The 27,338-nt window shown below is 46.4% G+C and overlaps 1 protein-coding gene across 4 annotated transcripts in view; it reads left to right on the top strand.

The window, feature by feature from the left end:
* The window catches only part of RHPN1 (rhophilin Rho GTPase binding protein 1), a 615,089-nt gene extending 593,772 nt beyond the window's left edge, over positions 1 to 21,317 (top strand). For all 4 annotated transcript variants that reach the window (XM_078686651.1, XM_078686652.1, XM_078686653.1 and 1 more), the window contains 3 exons: positions 3,122 to 3,268; positions 13,194 to 13,352; positions 20,710 to 21,317. In XM_078686651.1, coding sequence (XP_078542777.1) covers positions 3,122 to 3,268; positions 13,194 to 13,352; positions 20,710 to 20,895 — 492 coding nt within the window. In that variant the 3' untranslated portion in view covers positions 20,896 to 21,317. The remainder of the gene's footprint in view (positions 1 to 3,121; positions 3,269 to 13,193; positions 13,353 to 20,709) is intronic.
* The last annotated feature ends 6,021 nt before the right edge of the window (positions 21,318 to 27,338 follow it).

Below are 27,338 nucleotides of genomic sequence, written 5' to 3'. Positions count from 1 at the left end.
AATCGTGGCGATTCCTTGCAGTGCCCGTGACTTTTAAGCTCAATGCGCATGTGCATTGAGCTTAAAAGCGCGTGCACAGCCGCAATCACCGTCAGCCGCATTCCTCCGACACCTTTTGAAGTGAAGCTTAGCTTCACTTCAAAGGCCCGGCTTCTTAACACCCACATGCCGCTCTCCCCGCTCCGCCCCCTCCCCTGCCCGCCTTGTGCATTTCTTTCTCGGCCTTTAGTCGTCACTCTCCCTCAGAGCCTCCTCTCCACCCCCTCCCCTGCTGCTCTTTCACGCCCCCTCCCCTGCTGCTCTTTCACGCCCTCTCCCCTGCTGCTCTTTCACATCATTTTGAGCGCAAGTGAAAATAGGGCTGGAAATTTTGTTGCAGGGCTCGTTTTCATTGCTCATCATTGCGCACCTTTTTATTAGCTCAGCAACGAGCCCCACAGTTTCTTTTCAGCATTCAAGGACTCTGGCATGGGAAGCCTCAAGAACAGCGTGCGATGGCAACTCCTCCCGGTCTGGCCTTTGCACCCTATTGTGGAATTTGCGTCCCACCGAAGCCCGCCTCACCGGCTCTTCCAGCAGGCTGCTTCATGTAAAATCCCCCCCTTGCTCTACTTGTAATCACTTGACTGTAAGGGACGTCTGCAAATAGCAGTACACAACACAGTAAAACCAACATGCAGGGATTGGCAATTTAATTAAACTCACAATCTCGGATGTGCAGCTTGGGGCACTGCATGGTCTTTTGTTATGAGAAGCCTCGAGAACAGAACGCGGTAGCCCTTTCACCCAATCTGGGCATCGCAGCCTAGTCATGGAATTTGCGACCTGCTGAAGTTCCACCCAACGGCTCCTCATGCTGGCTGCTTCACAGGAACAAGCCTCTGCTCTATTTACAATCACTTGTTTATTTACATGACTGCCACGGGAAAATAAAGACGCCGATCAAAGGGGGTGAATAGAGAGGACCCTATTCCATTTACTGCTTGTTCTGAACGCCAGTTTCACTTTCGCGGTTGCGTCACTTTCACGGCCGCGCAGCCAATGCTTGTTTTTGTGAGCTTGGGAACTGAAGACACTGATTGCTTGATATTTTGATTTTATTTGTATTATGTTATTTATAGTATGTGCCTTTCCTTCCAGCTATCCGCTGCAGAAAGCCTGCATTCTTCCTTGTTTTAGCATTCTCCATTGTGTATCTCTCCTCTCGTGCTGCTGCTTGTTCCCGTGTGCGCCTCCCCACCCCATTCCATGTTGCACTTGCCCGTATACTTCTCCATGTTGCTTCCACCCTCCCCTGTCGTTCTGTGCCCCCCTGCCCTCCCGTGTGTTGCTTCCTTGTGTCACCCTCCACTTGTTGAATCCATGTCCCCCGCCTTCCCTGTGCTACTTGCGTGCCCGTCTGCCCTGCCCATGTTGCTTCAGTGACCACACCAGCCCCCATATTGAGTCTGATCCCCCTGTTGCTTCACCCCATTACTTCTGCTCCTGTTGCTTCCTCTCCATTTACACCCAATTAAAAAAAGTGTTTTGTTTTTAGTTATTGATTTGAATTTCTACAGTAACTAAAAAAAAAAAATTTTTGTAGAGAGGATGCAGACTGCTATGTAAAAGTTTTTTGTTTTACTTCAGCCATGCTGCACAGCTTCAATGATGCTGCACAGTGTGGTATTCAACCATTGCCAAAGCCAATAAGTCACAACGATGATACCTATTGACTTTGCCAGTGTTTGTTGCAGTTGCCTTTATACAATGTTTAGGTTACAGTGTAGCATTGTAACTTTGAACAAGGAGTGCTTGGTTAGGTTGTGATTTAACCTCGTCGCATTCAAAACACAATACTCCCAATAAAATGTGTGCGCTTTTAGTTAAAAGCATGAAAATGTAACCAGCCATAAAAGAGAAGGCTCCGAGATAGGTTAGCGAAATATCACAGGAACATCAAAAGTGCTGAGGGGGCCAACAAGCATATACATGCTCTACAGCACCCACCCAACGACCAGGAAAGCACTTTTTATACTTTAATTTTTAATATGCTGGTCCTTAGTACACAAGTGGCATACAATAGTTTACTTGCACCTGCATCCTTCAGACTACAACTCCCTTTCAGGACTAGTTACATTTGCGTCTCTAACTGGATCTGCCCTTAACAGTACCAGTGTATACTTTCTGTCCATCTGTGGATTCCTTTGGCGTTTTACACCCCAGCACACTGCCCTCCAAGAAGCCTCGCTCCTCAATGAAGGGCTGAATGCCAGGGGTTGTGGCAGTGGCGGCTGGTGGATTTTGGAAGTTGTTTTGCTGGGCATACAGTAGCAAACGCCTCAGAGTTCAAAAGCACTCCATAGCACCCAGCTTCAGGCTTTGCCAACCCCTGGGCCGTGTACCTTCACAGGCTTTCAAATCATCCGTGAGCACATACCCTTAAACACGAGCTCAGGCATGCAAGCTAACATACACAGACACAGTCGCAGGCACGCACCCACACAGAGACAGTCATACAGACATACTCGTGCACTCCCCAGCACACAGATAAATACACACGGGCTGTTAAACACAATACGCATTAGCATAGCCAATAGGTCTCGCCTTTGGGACCTTATAAGTGTTTAACCATGCAACAGTTAATGTTGTTGCACCAAGGATATTGTGCTGCATAGCTAAATACTTATAAGATCCCAAAAGCGAGACCTATTGGCTATGCCAATGCAACGCCACTCAGCCACGCAACGCCACTCAGCCACGCAACGCCACTCAGCCACGCAACGCCACACACACACGCAACGCCACTCAGCCACGCAACGCCACTCACACACGCAACGCCACTCACACACGCAACGCCACTCATCCACGCAACGCCACTCATCCATTTGCAAAACGAAAAATGTCAAACTCTTCTATTGCGAGACCTATTGCATTTTCAATGCTTGTTAGTCTGTGATTTTAAGCAGGCTGAGCCCTTGTAATAAAAAACAGCCTATAAAATAAGACTGGTGTTATATTGATTGTTATTAAGGTGCACTCTGAGATCAAGTATTCCTCCCCTCACCCCCCAGATCTTTGTTTTTCCTTTTGTATTGTGGTTAAATAATCATAGATCCTCTTCTTGGTTTTTTGTTTTCAGGGGCCTTTATCAGTGTTTTCTGCCAAAAACAAATGGAAGCCGGCCCGAAGAGCCCACCTCGTGCGTGGAGAAAATGGCTTTGGCTTTACACTACGAGGGGATTCTCCAGTTCTCATAGCTGGAGTCGTGCCTGGTGGCTGTGCGGATGTGAGTCAAAACTTGAGTCTACTTTAATCTTCACTGTCAAGTGGCTGGGGGGTGCAGAGGCTGGATGTTACCTTCATGCAGTTTAGAAATCCAAAACTCTTAGATAACGTTTATAAGACAGACATATCCAAAGATAATATAATGGAAATCTGAAAGGAATGTGTTTTTTGGGGGGGGGGGTTCTTATTCATGCCCAGAAAAAAAATAAGAACTTTACAGAAAATAAAATCTGAGACACAGGTAGAGGCAACCCAGCAGGAAAAATCAGTGTGCTAATCATCTTCCTATAATTCTGGAAATGAAGAGATAATCTTAAAGATGGTCCTTGACACCCCCATCTTGTCTCCAATCTGCTACTGCAAGAACTGCAGACCCCTGAGCCCGGGCAGCAAAGACCACACATTTTCCTGGTTTGAAAAGTAGGTTATAGGGGGTTGGACACTAGATTAGGTGTGTAGGAAGCTGGCTCTCTATACAGTGCACTAAAAAGAAGCACACTGTGTAGAGAGTCCAGTGGGTCCCCCAATTGGTTTACAGAGTCCAGTTTATTACAAGGTGTGATTTTCACTGTTGCCAGCATGTTCCACAGTTTATGGAACCGGTGTATGATCCTAGATTACAGAGGTCTTCAATCTGTGGGGCGCGACCCCCAGGGTGGCCCTGGAGTCCTGGCAAGGGGGTCACGCATTCACCAGCTTCACTTTGGTCCCTGCAATTCAAAACGTGTGCTTTCCTTTTTAAAAAAAAGACAGCCCTCCTGGGACAGTTATTTAGATCGTTATCAGCTGCTCTCTGAATGAAATGCAATTGTAAAAGTGTAAAGGCTGCTTGGGAGTAGTTCTGGCTTAATTTTTTTTTAAATCTGTTACTTCATTTAAATCTATTTTCATTGATAAGCTCACATATCAAAGCACCAAGTGAGTACAGTATACAGAAGTTGACAACACTTACAGGACAAAAAGTACAATTACTTTAACCTCTTCACTGCGGTGCGAATTCCGCCGCAGTGCTGGGACATTCCATTCGCGGGTGTGGCTCGGACGGCCCCCAGCCGTCGTGCGCACACGCCCACCGTGATTCATGACGGCCAGGGGCCGTCATGAGCACGGAAGAGATTAAATCGAAAATAACAATTACATAAATTATAAACATCAATCATGAACCAAATTTATCATCACAATATCTTGGAGACATTCACATAGAAAAGTGTCTTTTTGGTGCCCCATGAAATTAAAACCACTCACTAGAAAAAAGCAACATACAAAAGTGTCCAACACATACTATGCCCCTCAACAAACCGAAGACCTCCCACCTCCAAGCCGTAGAGATAAGCAGTTCATATGGGCTGGGGAATTCATCTGCAGCCCTCCTCCCCCACTTCCTCAAGGTCCTCAAAAACGCCACCCGTGTACAGGGCCAGCACCAGGATGTGTGACACCACTACACAAATGCTTTAAAATTACTAAGCGAACAAGATGTCTGGGGGGTTATTTTGATTAGAGTTGTGATAAACCTTAGACCATTAATTCCTAAGATTTTCAAGCTTTATTTAGCTTATTTTTGATATTTCGGCAAAGACATTCATAAATCAATAGAGCCTGTCTTTTCAAAGAAACACCACATTAGTAAATTGCACAATTCAAAAACGTTTGAAATAGAACTATATACAATATTTACATAGTGCAAAATAAATTTGTGAGAAAAAATTATAATATATGGAACATTTTTGCAAACAAATAATAACAAATCAATAATCACAAGAAAAACATCAATACCTCATGTGTGCCAGTCTGAAATTAAACCAGTCCTACATTCATATTAACACCAGACGGACAGTTACTCATTTTCGAAACACATGTTTCCTGTCCTGCCTGTGAGAGGATGGGTATACCTAACCTACTGGTGGGTGTTGTCAGAAGCTGCTGAGGGAAATATTATTTAACATTCCTCATGATACACTCCATCAACAGTATCCCATACTCAAAGCCAACGCGTTTCAAATCCCTAACAAATCCGGGATCCACTTCAACACTTGGACTTGGTATATTGGTTCTTAATTGTGGTGTGGAGTTGTTCCACAGGAACTGATGTCCAGAAACGTTGCTTCAAATCTTATATTGTGATCGAAGCTTTAAATGTATGTGATGTGTGGGACAACTGTGGTTTCAGTCCATTATCTTAAAATCAAAAAAAGCCATAATTGATGTGGACGCTTTTAAACAGCAGCTGCTCCCTAATAGTATCTGTTTCCTGTAATTCTTTCTCTATACTGCAGGAAATATCAATCCAACATGCTACTCTGCTTCCAAACCGGCAGCAATCCTGTTGTATAGCGTTTTAGGACCCTAGTGTAACTTTCCCGATTCATGCCCTTATATAGGTATAAAATACCGTATCTTATATAGGCATAGAAATCATAATCATATTAAGACATAGCTCAAGTAGTCCTAATACGGCTTGGCTACTTCCACTAGTTCCGAAAATCTACAACAATTTCTTGGGAAAACCTGCCTTCAGCAGTAAGGGACCTCCCACTGCCAGTCAGGGACCTCCCACTGCATGAATATTGATTTATCCAAGAACTCAAGGAGTTTTCAGAGAATTAAGTCTCTAATGACGTTATTATGTCCAATCTTACGTCAAACTCTGCACCTTCACTTGTCCAAACAAACACACGGTGGTTTGGTGCAGTTCGACTATCTACTTGCCCAACGCGCCCTGCTGCAGCAAGTGCCGAAGGAAGCCGACCCTCCAGTTGAAGCACTGAGAGACACTGTACTTTCTCCAGCCGAGAAATCCAGCTCCAGTGTTTCCAGGCTACCCCTGCGGGTTGCTGGGAAATCGAGTCCTGAGAGAGAGATACCAGACCTCCTACATTCTGAAACCAAGGTACGGAGCTGATTAGACCCTTAGAGAATTCTCGGACTAGATTCTTGGCAAAGAATACTGAAACTAAGCTACACCTCACTTACTTCTTCCCTTGTACTAGACCTAGGTTAGGTACACCAGGGTAGGCGTATTTTAGAAGCACCAGTTGAGTACTTTTTGTCATTATTTATCAATCTATTTATTTTATATATTTTATGGCTCAGAAACCATATCATGCTTTTACAGTATTATTTTATAATTCTCTTCATACTGTACGCTTTGTACTTTACAACAAGGATTATGATTGCAGCAGTTCATTTCTTGTGCTTGAGAAAGAAGACTTTTCAATAAATACCTTTTATTGAAAACGCCGTCTCTCTATTTCTCTACACCTCTGGTGAAACGAAGCATGCACGATTGACTGAGTGAAATAACTATCTATTGTTTCCGCGACTCTAGAGATACATTTCTTATTCTTGGAAAACAAAGTTGTCATGTTTTAAGCGGTTGTCGGAAACGAATCACTTCTTGTTTGTTCGAGAAAGTTTTTAGTGACCTCTGAGCTAGCTGGCACACACACAATTAAGTCTAGTATATTCAGTAGAGACCTAGTCGACTTCAGTTCTACGTCTAAACTACAGGATACACTATTCCAATGCGCAGATCCTATATAGGAACTACACTACAATCCGGTTTGAAAGCAGAGTAGCATGTTCAACTCTTCTGAGTTGGGTGGCAAAAATGGGTTAGTGCCTAAGCCGACAAAAGATTAATCTATCCATCTTGTTAAACTCAAACTCTGCCTTGCACTCCTCAAAGGACTTTATAAATCCCTGATGGAAAAGCTCCACAAATAGTGTACTCGGCCTGTCTCCATACAGGAGGAAACGCAGAGTTGAAGGGTATGGATTATTAGAAGATGGGAGCAAAGTTAGCAAGCTCCTTACAGCAACCTGGTCTCTCACGTCCAACAGAGTCCTGTCACTTACTAATCATTTTGGGGCATCGAGGATTTCTTGAGCCAGATCAAGTCCAAAAGACTACTTGGGCCACGAACACCTATCTTTTGTCAGATTCCATCACCACTCAGTCGGAGGTAATAGAAAGGTGAGCTGCTTGGTAATATTTTAGGAGATCCGGACTCCTCCTGATATTTTGGGGCCATCAGGATTTTCTTAGAAATTCCAGGTCAATTGCAATCATTTTGATTTCATACCGCCTGCTTCTACTAGTGGTTTAAAAACTTTGAGTGATTGCAAGGTGAATTCCGGGCAGTAAATTAAACACATTTATATGTTAAATTCCCTTAGCCAAGATACATGGAAAGATTTCCATCTTCTTATGTCTTTATATATTTGTTTGCTAAGCCCTAGCCAGTTGGCTCCCTTGCCAGCCTTCAAAGTTTCCAGAGAGATTTAGGCCCCAATAATTGATTTAATTAGTATTCAATTTAAATAGTGCTTCAGATTGGAGATGCACTATTACTTTGATGATGGTAGGGAAATGTGGTGATATTCCTAATCTCAAATTTGTGTTTATTTTAAATTCAAATACCCTCTAAATGTTATCACTTGTTTGTAAAGAGCTTTTGGCTCGATCATGGAATGCAAGATGTCATGTGACTAGGCAGATCTTCTTGATTTTCCAGTATTTGATCTTTCATAGATTCACATGCTTGAATCATTACCCGTCATTGAAGGAGGCGTTCCACTGTACAATAATAAAGCTGTATATATCATTATCATAGGCTATTAAAGTGATTGTTCGCTGCCATTATAGCCTATCTATGTCCTTTTTTTAAAACAAGTAATAAACTTGAACTATATCCAATCAGGCTATAGCACCCTGTAGAACAGTCCCAAGATATGCTGAGTTCCTCAGATTTTCTACCGCACGTGTGAAGAGAGCCTCCCTGAGCTCTGCTCAGTTTCTTCAGATATTACTTCTTTTTGTATCTTCTAAGATGAAATTTCCTATTTCATTTCTCTGAATCTGGCACTAATATGTCAGAGCAGCAGAAAAAGGAAAGATTACACCCTAAAGACAATAAGGGACTTATTTACAAGCCCCTTGCACCACAGGGACGGCACTTTTTCCCATGTTAAAAGTGACGTACCAGTGGCGCGACGGGCTTGTAAATAAGCCCCTAAGAGTTTGTCTACTATCTTCATCCTGCCCACAAGGTAAAGAACTCCAAAATATGTCTAACCTTTTCATCTAAAACTCTCCCGTACACAGAGATGAGGTTGTTGTGGCTTATTCTAAACAAAGAATGAGAGAGGGAGGAGAGAACAAGGCGGCTTGTTCGTCTCCCCAAAATCCTATAGAAAAACAAGAAGAATGAGCTAACTGTGGTCTCAAATGACCAACATCTCATAGGTCATGGAAGTTGTCTCCCTTAAAAAAAATTGTTTTTTAAAAGAACCCTCACCCACCAACCTAGTTGGTGGTATGGTTCATCTTTGGGTTCCCACCTAGGGGCCGAATGCCTCGTAGGTGTGCTTTGACGCTTGATTATAGCAGTGCAGGATTTTTGGGGGGTGGATAGGTGAATATATAGTGAGCGAGGACCTTAAAACTACCTCCAGGATACTATTTCAATTTGCAGGACAGTTTTTAGGTCTCGCCTAGACGAAAGCAAAAGCGAAGCTTTTGCTGTCTAGGGAGACTACTTATGTCGCCACTTTCGCCACTTTCCGGGGAATGTGGACAGCAGACTGTGACGAGCTTGTCCTCCTGGAGATTGTAGCTCGTGAGCGCGCACGTCGCGTCGCCGTGCCTGCTATTCCCATGCACAGAAAGGCTCCCGCACGCATGCGCACATACACACACTGCATACACACACACACACACGCACCCCCCCTTTAACAGACACACGCGCAGACAGACACACGCACGCACAGACACACTACAACAGACACACGCGCACACCCCACCCCCACTCACCCCTCCTCCTCCGCAACACACTCACCTGTTCTGGCGGTGCTCGGCCTGCCTCTCGGGCGGCGGTTGCGCTTTGCGGGGCACTCTCACCTCATGAGAGCCCCGCCTTCTTCATGCGCCCGGCCGCTCTTCACCCGGTCCCCCATCTCGGGACCGGGACTCGATCAGGAGCCCTCGGGGCTCCTCGGACAGTGGCTTCTCTCTCGCGCCGCGATGGGGGCGGGACTTCCGGTTGGGGCCGCGCTGCTATTGGCCGGCTGCCCAACCGCTTCCGGGTCGTCGCAGGCAGCGCGGCGGCCCGGCGGGAACTTGAAGAAACTCCGCTGGAACACACATTCCAACATGTAGCAAGCAGCAGCTACAACAACGCAAAGTGTTTTTTTTTTCTTTTTTGTGTATGAAAACACTTTGAAATATGTGCGCTACCAGTTGTAGAAAACCTTCTCAGTGCAGAGCGATAACGTGCAGCATTAACACCAAGCCTTCACATTTTAAAGAACGACACCTTTTTTAAAGAGGCCGTCATATTTTGACGAACTCTCGTTATTTACCGAATCACATGCTCATGCTGCTGCCTGGTTTGTCTACATGCACACAGGCAGAATCACTCAGTACAAAATGGCTCCTGTTCACTCGTCAGTACGGTCTTGCGCCGCCCCACCTTCCCCCTGCCAAATACATTCATTCCAAATACTGCTTTTTTTTATATCAGACTGACTTCTCACATCTGGGATAGCAGGGGCACCTTCCACAGTGATTAGTGCTTCACAAAAAATAATTCTCGGCTAGCGCTCAGAAGCCTTGAAGCTTTGATTGAATGACACTGCAGTTTGATGCCCCGCTCGTCTTTGATGCTATGCGTTCCAGACACTGATTTTATTAAGACTCACTTGGAGCTCTAAACTGTCACTTGATCTTTCTTTGGGTCATTTTGTTTGCCCGGAAGGACTAACATATCTGTGAAACCCTCTTCTTTTATAGTTTGAGCATCGTCTTCGTTTAGCAGGATAACATTATATATTTGAAAATACAAATATCCGGGAAGAGCAGAGAGCAAATCTCCGTGATGTTGGGCATTCTCCTATCATAAAGGAAGCGTGCTGGTGGGACCTGTGGCATCTAACGCATCATTTAACCCTATATGCGTGGGTACCTACCACAAAAATGTATAGGATGAGTTTGTTCCGTTCCCGTTTTTAATTTGATGTAAAACTCAAATCACTGCACACTCTCTACTACACACTCTCTACTACAGTCACTACTCTCTACTACACACTCTCTACTACAGTCACTACTCTCTGCTACGCACTCTACTCTCTACTACACACTCTACTACACACTCTCTACTACACACTCTACTACACACTCTCTACTACAGTGACTACTCTCTACTACACACTGTACTACACACTCTCTACTACACACTCTACTACAGTCACTACTCTCTACTACACACTACTACACACTCTCTACTACAGTCACTACTCTCTACTACACACTCTACCACACACTCTCTACACACTCACTACTACAGCCACTACTCTCTTCTACACACTCTATACTACACACTCTCTACTACACACTATCTACTACAGCCACTACTCTCTACTACACTCTCTACTACACACTCTACATTATACACTCTACATTACACACTCTCTACTACACACTCTCTACTACACACTCTCTACTACACACTCTACACTACACACTCTACTACACTCTACTACACACTCTGCTACACACACGCTCTACTACACACTCTACTACACACCCTCTACTACTCTACTACACATTCTCTACTACTCTACTACACACTCACTACTTTCTACTACACTCTACTACAGACTCTCCACTCTCTACTCCACACTCTCTACTTCAATCTCTCTACTTCAATCTCTCTACCTCAATCTCTCTACTTCAATCGCTCTACTTCAATCGCTCTACTTCAATCTCTCTACTTCAATCTCTCTGCTTCAATCTTTCTACTTCAATCTCTCTACTTCAATCTCTCTACTTCACATTCTGTATTACACACTCTCTACTACACACTCACTACTACACACTCTCTACTACACACTCTACTACACTCCCTACTACACACTCTCCTACACACTCTACTACACACTCTACTACACACTCACCACTCTACTACACACTCACTACTCTCTACTGCTCACTCTCTACTGCTCACTCTCTACTACACACTCTCTACTACACACTCTCTACTACACACTCTAGTACACACTCTAGTACACACTCACTACTCTACTACACACTCTACTACTCACTACTCCTCACTCTCTACTACAGTCACTACTCTCTACTACACTCACTACTACACACTCAACTACACACTCACTACTCTACTACACACTCACTACTCTCTACTACACACTCACTACTCTCTACTACTCACTTACTACTCTCTACTCACTCTCTACTACTCACTACTACTCACTCTACTACTCTCTCTACTACTCACTCTCTACTACTCACTCTCTACTGCTCATGACAATGCCATTTATTTATCTGTTTCCAAAACCAACACATAAATAAAACATTTGTCATTTACAATGCCAAAAGCGCTAACTTTTGCAAAGGCGAGACCGTTGCATTGTAAATGCTTGTTTTATTAAAGAGTTCCTGGGGCAGGGTTAAATTTAATAGTGGACGTGAAAGATGAGAAATGATCTTGCACATCCCAAGGAAGTGAAGTGGTCTACATTTTTCATCTTTGGGTTGCATCTGTTTAATTCTGTATTTATGCAAACTTTAATGGAATTTATACACATATAGATACAAAGAGAGAGCGATAGAGATGGATACATGTATATATTTTTATTTTAAATTGCATAGGAATATGTTATCTATATATTTCTACCCACCACCCGCTAATTGTGTTGATACTATAAAGTATACAAATAAGTTAACTGCTTGCTATTCTGATTCTAGCATCTACAACAGATCAAATACTGGAGAAGAAAATAAATTACTTACCTGTAACTGTAGTTCTCCAGGATTGGTATCTTTCAAAGATTCACATGCGACTCACCCTCCTCACCGGAGAGACTCCCCTTTTAGCTTGGAATTTATTTCCCACTTGTGCCTTGAAAATCTGAGGAACTCTGCCTCTCTTGGCAGTGTCTACAGGGTCCTATTGCCAAATTGGTTGTAGTTCAAGTTTGGTCTGCTTTAAAAAAGAGGACCTAGATGGGCTCAAGTGATTGTTCATTACCGTGATAGCCTATGATAATGATACACACTGCTTTATTATTGTACTGTGGAACTCCCACTTCGACGACGGGGAATGGTTCAAGCATGTGAATCTATGAAAGGTACCAATACTGGAGAACTACAGTTATAGGTAACCAACTAATTTTCTTTAATTTGTAAAAGGGATACCAATATCCCTAGATGAGATGATTGCGATAGCCAATTGCTCTACCACCAGTACAAAAAGCAGAGACAACAAAAGGAACCCCTGCTTGGTGCCTCAATACAGTGGAAAGCTAGGTGAACATAGCCCATTTGCCATTACTGTCACCTTCGGCGATCTTTCACTAGCCAGGATGCAACGCATCATTCTCTCCCACTAACCTGTACTAACCAGGATCACTGCCAGGAACTCCTGGCTCATGCGGTCAACCTCCTTTTTAGCATCCAAAAATCGGAGCAAGGGCCAGAGATTTTTTGCCATAGTTTTCTCAGTCCAGGTGAGCTGCATACAAGGAGTTGCATATGGTATGCTCACTCATGGGGCGAGAGAAGAGTAGATAAACTGACACCGACTGACAGAAGTGAAAATACAGAGGAGCATATCAAGAGCTGAATCTGTTTCAGAACATGGATCATGTGGGTTAGAAGGATATTGGGTACGTAGGACCTGTCGTCTTCAGATTATGAGAAGGTAGGCAGGTTGATCTGAGCTTCTGGAAATCTTGGGAGATTGAGAGGTGTGAACAAGCGGGATTGTTCTGTTGAATGAAGATCTGCTACTCAACTTTTGGTAACTTACAGTATTGATCAGTCACGTATTTTCTGCACAAACATACAAAACCCCTCTTTAATTTGTATGCCGTGTTGCTGAGGAGATTCTGTTTGTGTTTGGCAGGAGGCTGGTCTGAAAGAAGGAGATTACATTGTCTCAGTCAATGGCGAGGACTGCAAGTGGTCCAAGCATGCACAGGTGGTTCAGCTGCTGAAGAGTGTTGGCGTTGAAGGGGTGGACCTCGATGTTGTTACCTTGCAAAACACAGATGCTCAAAGCATGGTAAGTAGTAGTTGAGAGGAGCGGGAAGCCCCTTGTTGCCCAAGTGCCATCATGTGGCATGTCACTTGACTGGAGGAGTGAGCACCACAGATGATATTCATTGAATGTGAAACATGTTGCTCTCCAGGACCTGGGAAACGTACAGTTACCGGGTCTTCACTGTAAAAGCATTGTCTGTTACCAATGCTTAATTTGTAAAAAAAATAATAATAATTACACAGGAACAGTGTTTTTCCTTTGAGTTTACTGTCAGGACTTTTGACTGTTGGGGTTACTGAATACCAAAGCTACCTAATTGCAGATGCAGCTCGTGCCTCTTTCTTCCACTGTCCTACACTTGCTGGATCCTTTTCGCACTCGTGCATGTTCTTTTTCATCTCTGCTTTATTCCTTTCGCACTGTTATCCTCTCATTTACTTCCTCTTTCTCTTTCACACCTGCGCAGGGTCGAACTCAGATTATCAAAAGTCCTGGTGCCAAAAACAAATGATGTGCCTATCACATGCAGCCACTGGCACAAATTAAGCACTGCCTGTTATTTCTGGACACCAGAGACTGGGTACAGCCATGTAGCTCAGTGTAATTGTTAGAACCGGTTCTACGTCAGAATATTGTCTTTAAAAGTATTCTCCTAGGAAAATAATGACTACCACTATATTGTGAAGGTAAGAACAAATGGCTAAGTATAGATTTACTATTCTTAACTGCACATCAATGTACCTTGAAGAAATATGCATCATCACAATACATATAGGTGGAGTTAATACTAGTAAATATTTGCTTACCTTCACAATATTGTGTTTTTTCATCATCAATTGTTTCTTTTGCATATGTTGCCCTAAGTGTGAAGGGTATGCCCAGAAGTGGGTCCAGTGCTCACTACACCACTGGATTCAAGCTAGCCTGGCTGGTGAAGGTTAATGCCATGAAACCAGTCCGAGGATGCTTTTTTCCGGTCCAGGGAGGACTTGGCCTTGCAGTTCGGGCAGGACTGTTCCCATAAGGAACAGGGTCAAGACTGATTTGGGGGGGTGTGGTGAGCAAGAGAATGATGGATTAAACCCAGATCCTTGTGACTGGGGCAGAATGTTTGCATTGTCCAGCATTCCGTCCAGCAATTGTTTCTTTTGCATATTTTCACTATTTTGGCCACAAATTTTGTCAAGTCTATAAATCCTGATACTAAGTAGATATCTCCCCCTACTCCACACAGACATGGTGGTTTATTGAACCCTGTGATTTTTTTCGATTCCCAATGGGCTGAAAACTGAGACCTACTTCATGAATATTAATGAGGTATGTCTATTCACGACCAACTAGGAATCGTAAAATGTGTCACACATATGTACATTGGTGTTTGCGATTACCAAATAGTGAATCACAACAATTCACTATTTGGTAATCGCAATAGATTAGCAACATGAAAACTGGCCCTTGATCTCTTTTCATACAGACAAACAAATGATATCCAATAAACATTTTAATACGATGTAAATGATCCCTTTGGTGTTCATTTACTGCAGTTTATATGGATACAATAAAAAACTTCGAACAGCGGCTGACCAGGGTTCAGCACGTCAAATCCCAAACTTATATTAGGTAGTGCGGATCTTGTGCAACTACTTCCAAAGCTTGCCGCAGTTCAGCTCTACTGGAAACTAGATACAGAATTTTCACAGTTGGAAAGGTGCACCAAGGAAAAGTCAATTTTATCCAAAGATATATAGAAAGTATCTTTATTGTCCTCAGTAAAAATTGGACATCAGCGATTCTTCGTTTAAGAGTATTCAATACTCTTAAACGAAGAATCGCTGATACCATCGGTGTGTCTTATGAAGGATACTGGCTGTTCCCTTTTGCTTTTATCATCATTACTGATATTGTGGGTGGGGTGTACCTAATCAAAGACGGATTGGTCTGAAGGTCTAGGCACAAGCAGTCTACTTCTCAGATTGTTTGGACGTTTAATTACAACATTGACTGATACCTCCATGCCTTGTTCTGAGCACGGGCAACTTTTGCCATTATTTATCGTAAGAGCCCTGATGAAGTTCCTCTGTGGAACGAAACGTGTTGGCTGAGGCTGATGTCCAATTTTTACTGACGACAATAAGGATACTTTCTACATATCTTTGGAGAAAATTGACTTTTCTTTGGTGCACCTTCCCAACTGAACAAAGTCTATATGGATACCGAGCTTGCAAGCGGTTAATGCATTACGCTTCCCTTTCTTCATCATCAACCAGTGAAGAGGCTTAGAACAGTAGTGGGACCATCTTCATGAGAATGGAGAATAGGCCAGCCACCCTATGTTTCAATTCTGCTTGCTCTAATTTGCTAGTGCTTGACAATGCAATTTTGCATTACCAAGTAGACATCTATACTGGCTGTCAGTGACAGAGCTTAAAGTATGATCTATACATACTCAGTTCCTAACTGGATATCCTTCATCCTGGAGAGCACTGGATTGTCCCTAGGCTCAATGTCACAGGTTTTTCTGTTTGCTCGGAATGTGTGTTTTTAAAGTCTTTGCTTTGACTGCTCCATGGAATTCAGCAGCATGTGTAAGTTGTTTGTGACTTTTTGATGGAATGCTCACACCAGGAGCTCTTTCAGCACTTCCGCTTACTTTTTTTTTTTTCTTTTCATCAGCATCAGAATTACAGATTCATAAGATATTGCCAGAGAAACAAAAAAAAATAGCTTACAATTCAGAAAACATTATCATCAGGTCCGAAACAAATAAAGCATTTTTCAAAAATACAAAAAAGCTATAGACTGGGGAAAGTGAGTTATAAAAAGGGAAAGGTTCATCCCAAGAACAAAAGAAAGCCATCATCATGAAATATCATACAGTCTTAATTACGTTAAACTTTCCCCCCATTTCATCTTATAACTCACCCAGCCTCATTTTCCATTCAATTATTGGTGCCCATATCCTCCGTCCAGCTTCTTTTTTTTCCCTCCCCCTTTTTTCATATAGGGCCATTTCTAAGATATATATGGCCAATACCCGAGAGATCCATTGCTGTAATGTTGGGGGGTTTGGATCCTTCCAAAGAGTGGCTATGCATAGTCTACTGAGGGTCATAGCTAAATACAAAAACTCATGGTGAAGAACATCTACACCCTCCCTCGCTACACCCAAAATCATAACTTCATCAGTCAAAGTTAGATGGATCCCCAGAGAATCCGCAAAAAATTGTTCCAAAGATTTTTTATATATATCTAGAGAGGGGCATGATGCAAACATATGAATTGTATCTGCTTGCGTGGATTGGCATCTCGGACAGTTGCCTCCGCTTTTTCCCCCCCACTGCGCTATTCTATGAGGAGTGTAGTAAAGTTCAAACATAGTCTTGTATTGTTGGGATTGTAAGTTTGCCACTCTTAGAACCGAATTTGACATTTTTAATGACTTCTCTGCCTTGTTTCCTGTTAGACCTAGTTTGACTCTCCACTTCTCGTATGTTCTACCACAATCATCCTCTTTATATTTACAAATTTCCCCGTATAGTTGTGAGATAGAGGATCCCCCTTCAGCCCTTACACATTCCAACAATTCGATTCTTTGAAAGTTCATGTCTCCCCCCTGTTTCTTTAGCAAAGCTGACCTCACTTGTAGGTACTTAAAGAAGTCTCTACGCCCTAGGTTATATAAGCGTTGCGCCTGCTCAAAAGAGATCAGACCGGTTACCCCTATAAGGTCCCCAATAGTTTTAACCCCTAATGCATCCCAGCTCCTCATAACTGGGTCATGAAATACCTCCGGCAGCGATGGGTTCCCATAAAGAGGGGTATAATAATTCATTCTCCCTAGTTTTAATTTTCTCCTAATCCCAGACCAGACTAACCTTGCGGCCATCAAAGTCTTGAACCTTACTTTTTTGTGGTAGCTCCTCTCCTCATATGTAAGTAACCATTGATTAGGATTTTTCACTACAAGTTCGTATACGTCTGGGACACCATCTCTACCTCTCCATCTGTCTGTAACACTCCCCCCGAGCATACCTGTAAATGTAAATGTAAATGTACAGGAATTTATTTAGCGCAAATCACCAAGCGGTTTCTAAGCGCTTGCTTAGGGAACCCGTCCTGGTATTCCCCTGTGAGATAACCCCAGCAGGGTAGCCACAAGGTGAAAGCCAGGCATCCCGCCGCGAGGGGCCGTTGTGGAGATTAAGCAAGCTATTGCCCAGAGTCGCAGAGTGTGAACCTGTGAATCAAGTAGGCACCGGAGCGAGAATTGTCGAGTCCATGGACATTTTAGGACTCAAGACCCCGCCGAGCCGGGAATTGAACCCTGGTCCCGGGCTGACCTCTGCTTCCAGGTCTGCCTCCTCTAACCAGTGAGCCACACTTCTCCACAACCTCTGATGTATTGCAGGACCGTTGCCCAATAGTCTGCCTTAAAGTCCGGTAACGCCAGCCCACCTCTCTCTCTTGGAAGTGACAACATTTTTTGACTGCGGCGTGTTTTGCCCTTAGCCCAGATGAATCTATTTGTCACCTTCTCTAACTCCCTGAACCAGTTATTGTTAAAAATTAGCGGTATGGTCCTAAATAAGTAAAGCACCTTTGGCATAAACACCATTTTAATAACATTGCAACGACCAATTGTTGTTAGGTGTAGGTTGTTCAGTTTGTCAAAATTAGTTTTAGCCATATCTATAATAGGGCTTAAGTTCTTCGAGACCACTTTAGAAAGGTCTGAGGTTATACGAACCCCTAGATATACTGCTGTCTCTACTACTCTTGGATCGGCTAGAGATATTTTCGGATTTATTACCACTTGGGTCTTGTTTACATTTAATTTGTACCCAGACAGTCTTCCAAATGCAGCCGCTTCCTGTTCTATTTCTCTTAGGGCTGACACTGGTTCGCTTGATGTTATGGCCAGGTCATCCGCATATCCAAGGATTTTAGTTTCATGCCTGTTCAGTGCTATGGGCAAGATGTTTCTGCTCTGCTCTATCCTCCCAATGAATGAATCTATATATAAAGCGAAAAGTAGCGGGGAGCAGGGACACCCTTGCCTAGTTCCTCGTCCAATATCTATTATACCGCTCAGCTCCCCCATGGTTCTAACCCTTATTCTCGGATTGTGGTATAAGGCTTTCAGAGCCCCTACATAGCCCTCCCCCAGATTCAACTTCTCCAGAGCAGCCCAGAGAAATCCCCACGAGACCCTATCAAACGCTTTCTCAGCATCTAAAAGGATCAGCGCCATAGGGTCTCGTGAGGATGCCGTGCCATCAAATAACGTAAGCACACTTCTAACATGCTCCGCTGTTCCTCTCCCAGGAATAAACCCGTGCTGCCATGGAGAGACGATCTTACCAATTACAGCTCCTAGCCTATTTGCCAGCATCTTTGAGTAGATTTTCACATCGCTGTTCATTAGACTTATCGGCCTATAAGACCCGGGATTGGTTGCGGGCTTATCTTTTTTCAGAAAGACTATCATAGTTGCCTCTCCCCATGACTCCGGGGGGTATCGCACCCTCTTGTATATTAACAACCATCTCATATAGTTCTTCTTCTATCTCGGCTAAAAATGTTTTGTAAAACTCCAAGGGTATAGAATCTGGGCCTACCGCTTTCCCAGACGGTAGGTCATAGATTGCCCTCTGCATTTCTGTTTTGCTAAATACCATCTCCAAGGTCCCCCTATCCTCTGTCGTTAACTTCTCTAACCTGACACTCCCAAGATACCTCTCTATATCCTCGCTAGGCACTATATAGTCTGCTTCATATAGCCTCTGATAGTAGTCCTGAAAGCTAGCACATATACTCTTGGGTGTTGTTGCGGCACTTCCGTTCTCAGTCCTAATCTCAGAGATATCCCCCTTGGTAACAGCCTGCCTAGTTCGAACAGCTAGGATGCGGCCTATCTGCTCACTATACTCGTATTGATCCTTTCCCCATGCCAAATACTTCCCTGCTGCCTTAGATGCAAATAACTCCCCAATCACTGCCTTAGCCATAGCCAGCTCATATGTTGTTCTAACAATATCCTGATTCGCCCTGATTGCGCTACTAAGTTCATTTTCAAGTCTAGCAACTGCCCTTATTCTCCGCTTACTTTTGAATTACTTTTCTGTTGAATGTACTTGGTGGGGCTCATATCTGCTTCACTAGATCAAAGTTGGCTTCCTGGGTTTTTCCCCAAACATGTCGAAATTTGAAATCTGAATGACAGCAACATGGGCACCAAGCATGCATTCAATTTACATTATACTCTGGGGCTAGATATACTGTCTGTTCTTTCTTCACCAGTCCTTTCTGCTCATTTTTTACTCGGGTTATGGCTGTCTCTATCCTCTGTCACTTTAGTGTCAGGGACTCTGTCCTCCTGTCCTAGGAATGCAGCAAATTCATGCCCATTTTCTGGTGCAGCTGTAGCCATCCTCTAGCTTGTGCCATGCTAAATTTGGGACATCAAGAACAGATACCATTGTTCCACAAACAGACTCTCACCTGTGCTATACACCTGCAGGACACACACAGAATTTCAGCACAAGGTTCAGGTGTTCAAATAACCATGAAACTTTACACGAGCGTTCAAACAGAGAAACTGGTCTAGTCACACTGAGTCACAAAAAACATGAAATTCTGCCACCACCATGTCACTCCACGCCAGTGCATGAACAGTAGTGCTATAAGGACATGCTTTGAATGCCCCTGGAGGTGGCATAACTGGTTCTGGATTTTGAGTTACGTGGGGGCAGGCCTTAGCCTCTGCGCACTCACTAAATCAGTTTGATGCTAACACCCAACCAAAAATCGGGAAACCAGTTTCACATCAGTCGGGCACTCAGGGTAGGAACATATGCCAGCTTACCATGCGGGGGACATTCCTAAACCAACCTACCTTCCATTTTTAATGTTAGAAAGAAACTGTAGACGCACCTTTTTAAGCAGTTTCCTGTACATTTATGATTGGAGGCCCTATTCAAAAGATGCATGACAGCTTCTGAAGAGGGCTCCACCTACTAATCCATGCTTTGTCTCCCACACACTTGCTCGATGCTTAGTTTTCTAATACGTCCACTGTAGGGGCCTGCGTTTGACCTCATGGTCAAAGGTTCAAATCCTGGCAGGTCCACACAGCCTTTCATCCTTCTGCGGTCTATAAAAGGAGTACCATTGAGTTGGATAACAATAAACATGTTATTCAGTGGCAAGATACCCTTTGCGGGGAACGTGCGCATTACAAATAAACATGTTATGGTGTTATGTTAAGCTTGGTTGATTCGTAGCTGCACGTACCAATAGATAGATACATAAACAAGATAATCTCTCCTTCCATTGTTGCTTTGTTAACATCTTATGTGTTCACTTTTTCCTCTCAAAGGCTGAAAAGAGGTCTTTGCTTCTAAAGCACAACAAGGAGAACAGCAGGAAAAGCATCATGAACAGCAAGAGTGCCAGCACACTGTTTATCGGGAGCAGGAAAAGTAGCCCTGGCAAGAGGAGTAAGAGCAGCGGTACCCTTGGGCTTCCATTCTCCACGGCAGGAAATACTGAATCCATGCACTGATGCTCCTCACCCTGATACTCGAGATACAGACTCGACCCAAGTGCCGGAGCTTGACTCCTGCCTGCCGCATCATCGAAGAGCAGTGGCAGGACAGTGCTCTGTTGCGATGGACTATTTGCGAAGGATTGCCACCTCAATTGGTTCTCAGAAGCTTCCTCTCACCCTTTGCTAGTGGAATGGATCGCTCTATAGGATGAATCAGGATGTGCGGCATTCTGTTGGAAACAGAGGGATCCTTAACTGTTCCATGACGCGTCTCCCTTGGTGACAAAGCTGTCTTTGTAGAGTCAATAGCACGGTACATATAAAAACACTATTTCTTTTCCAGGCTGTCAGATGGCTTTTCAAACAACAGTAGGAAGAAACTATTGTCTTGTCTATGTGAATGAATCTGCTAAATATTAAAGTAGTTTTATTTTTAATGTGTTGTTGTAATACTTATTAGATTGATAAGGTGGTCAGTCACATCCATTTTCTCTCTTGCAACCATAGAGAAACTTGCATGTGAAAATACTAAACCCTTCCGTCTCTAGATTGGATGCAGAGTAATGCTCTACTCTTATTTCGTCATCACCTATCTAATATGGGACCTCATTTCATCCAACACAGAAGGATGAAAACCTGCAATTGGGCATGCATGGTATGTGTGTATATTGAGACTCTGTCTGTGTTTACTGTAAAGCACAGGAGGGTGGGTAGCACTTTTTACCACTGATACTACAGGGAATAATGTCACCAGGATCACATTGCACTTGTCAGTTAACCAAATAGTGTCTTTGTACTCCTAGCTCTCGAAGAATTGCTACTTTGAGCATTTTGGAATGATTCTAGGAAGTGGTTGTAGGTTTGCACTAAGGTTTCATGCAGATATGCCTAGCTAGTGACTTCAAGCGTGTTGGGGAATAATATAAGGCGGGTACTCGTATGCATTAGAGGCCATATTCAACCAGGCTCACTGTTCATCAACTTGAAATCTGAAAGAAACAGGTTAGTATTAGATTCCTTACCTTAGAATATCCCCAGGCAGCAGACTGGATCCGGAAACTTTTGCGTAGCAGTACCCGTGGGCGTCGTCTGCGGCTCCGTCATCGGCGTCGCTTTTGCCGGGATGACGTCGCCGGAGTACTTAGACGCCGCCCTCGCGCGCTGACGTCAGTTCTTTTTTCCACAGCAGCAAGCCCCGATCTGGAAAAAGTTGTACCCTAGTCAATTTTTTACTAACTTTTTCGATCCTTTTTGATCATCTTTCGAATTCTCATCGACTCCGACGGTGCCATTAGGGATGCCCGGGTTCAAACCCTGCGTCGACTGCAGCCAACTGATGTTGGTTACCGACCCCCATCGCCGGTGCCTTCACTGTCTGGGCCCCGACCACGCCGACAAGTCCTGCTCCAACTGCCGGGCCCTGACGTCGAAAGCTAGACAGGAGCGGTCCCGCAAGCGACTCGAGCTCCGGCAGTCTGCCCCGCGCCGCTCGAGGTCCCGGTCCGCGAGGAGGTCGAGGGAACGGTCGCGGGGCCGGAGTCACCACAGTTCCGGGAGTCATCGTCGGTCTTCGGGCTCGAAGTCCTCAGGTAAGAGGCACAAGAAGTCGAAGAGGCGACATCGCTCTTCTCATTCCCCTCCCCGACGCTCGCACGACGCGGCCGGGGGGTTCAGGCGACACCGCCCCCCGGCTCCGCTGTAGCCTCAGGCGTTGCGGCCTGCTCCACACCCGCCGTTCCCTGGGCAGAACGCGACGCCGGAGGAGATCGAGGCCCTACTCGTGGCCATGAGGTCGCTCACTCAGTCGGGTTCCGCGGTCCCGACTGGGTCCCCACGTGGGCCGGGTGCTTCGGCCCCGGCGCCGTCGGCGACTTTGATCCCGACGCCGCAGGGCCCCGCTGGGTCCAGTTCCAGACCCGGGTCGTCGCCGGTGACCTTACGACCGCGCTGGCCCCCAGGGTGTCGCCCCCGCCGCCGTCCCAGGACGACGCCGTCCCCGGCGCCGTATTCGACGCCGCCTGGAGATTTCTATTTCTAGGACCCGGCCCCATCCTTTGCACCTGAGTACCAGGCGATGGGTGACGAGGGGTATTGGGAGGGGTATTGGGAGGGGTCCGAGGCCCCTCTGGCACGTGAGTGCCAGTCTTCTCAGGACTGGACAGGTGAGCTTGGGGAGGCCAGTGGTCTGGACACTTCGCCCGACACTGGTTTTGTCTCCCCTCCTACCGTGGCTACGGAGGAGGGGGGGCTGCCTATAGTGTGGTGCTGACGCGGGCTGCCAAGGCCTTGGGCTTGAGCTCCCCGTCGCGGTCGTGAGGACTAACCTCCTCACTGAGGTCCTTAAGCCGCAGGCAAGCTCGGCCGAGCCTCTGCTGCCGTTTAATGAGGTCTTGTCAGACGTTCTTCTGGGCACTTGGTCCAAGCCCGCTACAGATCCGCCTGTAGACAGGAACGTGACTAGGCGCCACCGCCCGGCTCCGGGCGACCCTTGCTTCCTGTCCACCCACCCCACTCCTGAGAGTCTGATCATCCAGGCCTCTAACTCCCAGACCGCATTCCCGAAGGCTCCCCCCGATCGGGAATCCAAGAGTGTTGGAACCTAAATATGTCAGGTCACCTAGGGTAGCCTGGCCCTAGGGTAAGGCAATATCAACAGAGGCACATGTGTAAAGGTTGCAAGCCACCCAGCAGTAAGCTAATGCAATATCACTCAAAAATGACACTACACCAATGTTTGTGTAAAAATACGAGCTTGTTTTAAAAAAATATTTTATCTACTCTTCAGTCATTTTACATCTCAATATACTGTACAAATTGGTCAGAAGATTCCAGTTGACATATAACCTCAGTAGAATTCAGTTCAAAAGAAGTTGGTCTTCTACAGTGTTAGGTTTCTCACCCCAGTGGAGGCTCTCTAATTATATCACTAGAACGTCCACAACGTTGACACTTCCTCCACTTCAGTTTAACACATTAGAAATGTCCAGGTCTTAGAACCCTGGAAGGTTACCTCCCCTTGACAGAGCAACACCCTCCTCGCAAGAGATCAGTAACCCCAAGATGACAGTTTCAAGTTTCAAATGGAATGTTTCTATAGCTCAATTAACACTTGCACATAGGTAAATAAAATGAGGTCACCGTTTCTTCTTCCCCTCCCCCTCTGTAAAAGAATCTCACACTTCAGCATTCAAGTTTATAACTTTCCGCAATTGCAGGACACTCCCCCAGTACTGTGGAGATTTTTCATAAATGCCTCCCTCTGAGCTTGTTAAACGTAGGCTGGTCTCCGGCTCTCCCGGGCCCTTCCTGACTCAACACGGAGATCCCCAGGAAATAGCGGGTAATGAGGGAGGGTTCTGTCAGGTGATTCCAATAAAGGGCTCAAGAGAACTCCTCCTCTGCTTCTCGTGTGATCCCCTCAGTCAAGCTGTTCTCCTCCCTTAAACCTCCACCTTACTTGATAATGGAGCGGAGGGTGGCACTGACTCGGTTCCCCTCAGCTCTCCCGCCTCCGCTGCTACTCCGCTCACGAAGCACGCCCTAGACGCCTGGCTCGCAGGGGGCGGCGTCTGGGCTGAGGCAATCGGGGTTTCCGGCTCCCGGGCAAGACGCACTACTCACTGTCAGGATGCGAGGCAGCGCAGGCGCGGGTGATTAGTGTTCCCGCTTGGCGCCGCCTCACTTGCTTGCTCGCCTGCCCTGACACCGCTTCTGGGCCTGCGCTCTCTCTCCTCACCCTGCCGCACTATTGGAACTGCACAGAGTTGAACGCTCACTTCCTCCTGTGCTCAATGCCGCACAAGCTCCGCTGTCACTCGCCTCTCTACTGCAGTTTCCTGGAGGCACAGGGCGTCACACCTCGCTCCAATCCGCTTCCACCAAAACGCTGGTAGGTGAAGTTTACCAGGGGAATGTAGGGAGAAGGTCCCCAGCAGGAGCTAGGACAACGGGGGAAAGAGGGGCCAAGGGCTCAAGGGGGGGTCTTCCGCCACAGCCGGGCCAATTTCACAGAAGAAAAAGGCGGTTGGGAGGGTTTGATCAGGGGCCAGAGGGGGAACGTCTCCCTGAAGTGGCTGTCTATCACACGGACAAACTAACTGCTTCCAGTGCGTCCTCCTCCTCACACCACTGCCTCTCTCCTCCAACTCCCTGTACTACACAAAATGGCTCCCTGACCCTTGCCCTTTTATAGCCAAACCACACAGGGTCCATTAGGGTCCAGAAAGTTCTGGAAGGCCTAATGTTAACCAATGGGGCAGTCTAGGATGTGGCAGTTGGGGACAGTTGGTGGCCACCATTTTGTGAAACTCAGTAAATCCCTGACAGGAAAGGCACCTAAACTGAGGTGACTGTTTATGAGGGGAAAAAGAGCACCTATCCCCCCAGGCCAACACCATAAAAATCTAGTGGACACAAAAATAAATAAAGGCATGAGGGGCAAAAAGGGGACAAAATAAATAATAAATTGGAGGGACTACGCAAAAAGTCAGACAGGTCTAACAAAGAGGTATGAGCAATACGGAAAAAAGGTATTCTCCTCCCTGAGTTTGGGGTTGCGGTCCGTCAACACCGCATACCTCTTGGGCCGTTACACCCACGCTCTGTGGGACACGGTCGCGGACGTGCTGCAACAATGTCCGGAGGAGGCCCGGACTAAACTCGCCAAAGCCCTTGCGGAGGGTCGAGATGCCGCGAGGTATTCCATCCGGTGTGGGCTGGATACCATGGACTCGCTGGGCAGAGCGATGGCACCGACGGTGGCGATTCGTTGCCACGCCTGGTTGAGGTCCGCCAACTTTTCGGCAGATGTCCAAAACACCCTTATAGACATGCCGTTTGATGGCCGTCGCATCTTTTGCGACAAGGCAGACCATGCGCTTGAGCGCTTTAAGGACTCCAGGGCTACGGCCAAGTCCTTGGGCCTCTTGGCCCCGCGCCAGCAAACGGCTGCCTTTCTCCCCTTTCGTGGCCAAGGAAGGGGCGCCCCCACACATCCTGCCAGCCACGGGCCGCAGACTATCATCCAGCGCAGTGGCGGGCGTGGAAACCGTCGTGGGGGCGGTCGGGGACAACGGCGAGGCCAGTCCACACCTGCCCCTGCAGCATCCGCCTCAAAACCCTCCTAGTCCGTGCTTTCAGGCCCATGTGACGCCAGTGGGGGGCAGGGTCCGCCATCACAACCACCACTGGCGCACTGTCACATCGGGCAGGTTGGTGCTGCAAATAGTCCGAAGGGGCTACTCCCTCCCCTTCGAGGCGACCCCTCCAGCCATGCCATCTCAGTACCACCGCGTGTCGGGGGATCACTTGAAACTTCTACAAGAGGAAGTTACGGGCCTCTTGGCCAATTGGGCCATCGAGCACGTTCTTGGGCCAGAAGTAGGGTGTGGTTGTAACTCCCACTACTCTCTGGTACCCAAGATGAGCAAAGGGGGCCTACGCCCTATCTTGGACCTATGGAACGTCAACGGCTTCCTCCGGAAGGAGAAGTTCAAGATGCTGACTTTGGCTCAGGTCTTAGCTGCCCTAGACCCAAGAGACTGGATGGTAGCGTTGGACTTGCAGGATGCCTATTTCCACATCCCCGTCCTGCCAGCCCACCGGCGTTACCTGCGGTTTACGGTAGGCCACAAGCACTTTCAGTTTACCGTGCTCCCCTTCGACCTTACCAGTGCCCCACGGGTGTTCACGAAAGTGATGGCGGTGGTCGCAGCTCATCTGCGCAGGTTAGGGGTTTCAGTCTTCCCCTACCTCGACGACTGGTTGTTGAAGGCAGGCTCGCCCCAGACAGTCGTCAGCCACCTCCAGACTACGACCGACCTCCTGCACCTGCTGGGGTTCTCCATCAATGTGCCGAAGTCGCACCTGTGTCCCTCTCAGAAGCTCCTCTTCATGGGAGCGGTTCTAGACTCGGCGCAGTTTCGGGTTTATCCTCCCGAACTGCGGGTTCGGGATATTCAGGCTCTGATTCCGATCTTTCAGCCATTATCCCGAGTCTCGGTCAGGTTGACGGTGCGGCTTCTGGGGCTGATGGCCTCCTACATCCTTCTGGTGCATCACACCCGGTGGGACCTGCAGTTTCAGTGAGCCCAGCATCAGGGCAACTTGTCCGACCATGTCTTGATCTCGGAGGGCACTGCAAGACAGTTGCAGGGGTGGCTCACGGACCGCGATTGGGTCAGCGGCAGATCCCTCTCCCTACCCCAACCGGAGCATGTAGTTGTGACGGACGTGTCCCTCCAGGGCTGGGGAGGCCACATGGGAGAGGCGGAGATCAGAGGCCTCCGGCGGAGTCCCAGCTCCATATCAACCTTCTGGAGCTCCGGGCGATCCGGCTTGCACTGAAGGCATTCCTCCCCTCAGTCCGGGGGAGTGTAGTGCAGGTGTTCACGGACAACACCACAAACAGGGCGGGGTGGGGTCGTGGACCCTATGCCAGGAGGCTCTGCCCCTCTGGT

The sequence above is a fragment of the Lissotriton helveticus genome, chromosome 4_1, assembly GCF_964261635.1.
Source record: "Lissotriton helveticus chromosome 4_1, aLisHel1.1, whole genome shotgun sequence".
NCBI classification, from domain to species: Eukaryota; Metazoa; Chordata; class Amphibia; order Caudata; family Salamandridae; genus Lissotriton; species Lissotriton helveticus.
The sequence above is the reverse complement of the archived record's forward strand: the minus strand, read 5'-3'. Positions and strand labels throughout refer to the sequence as shown.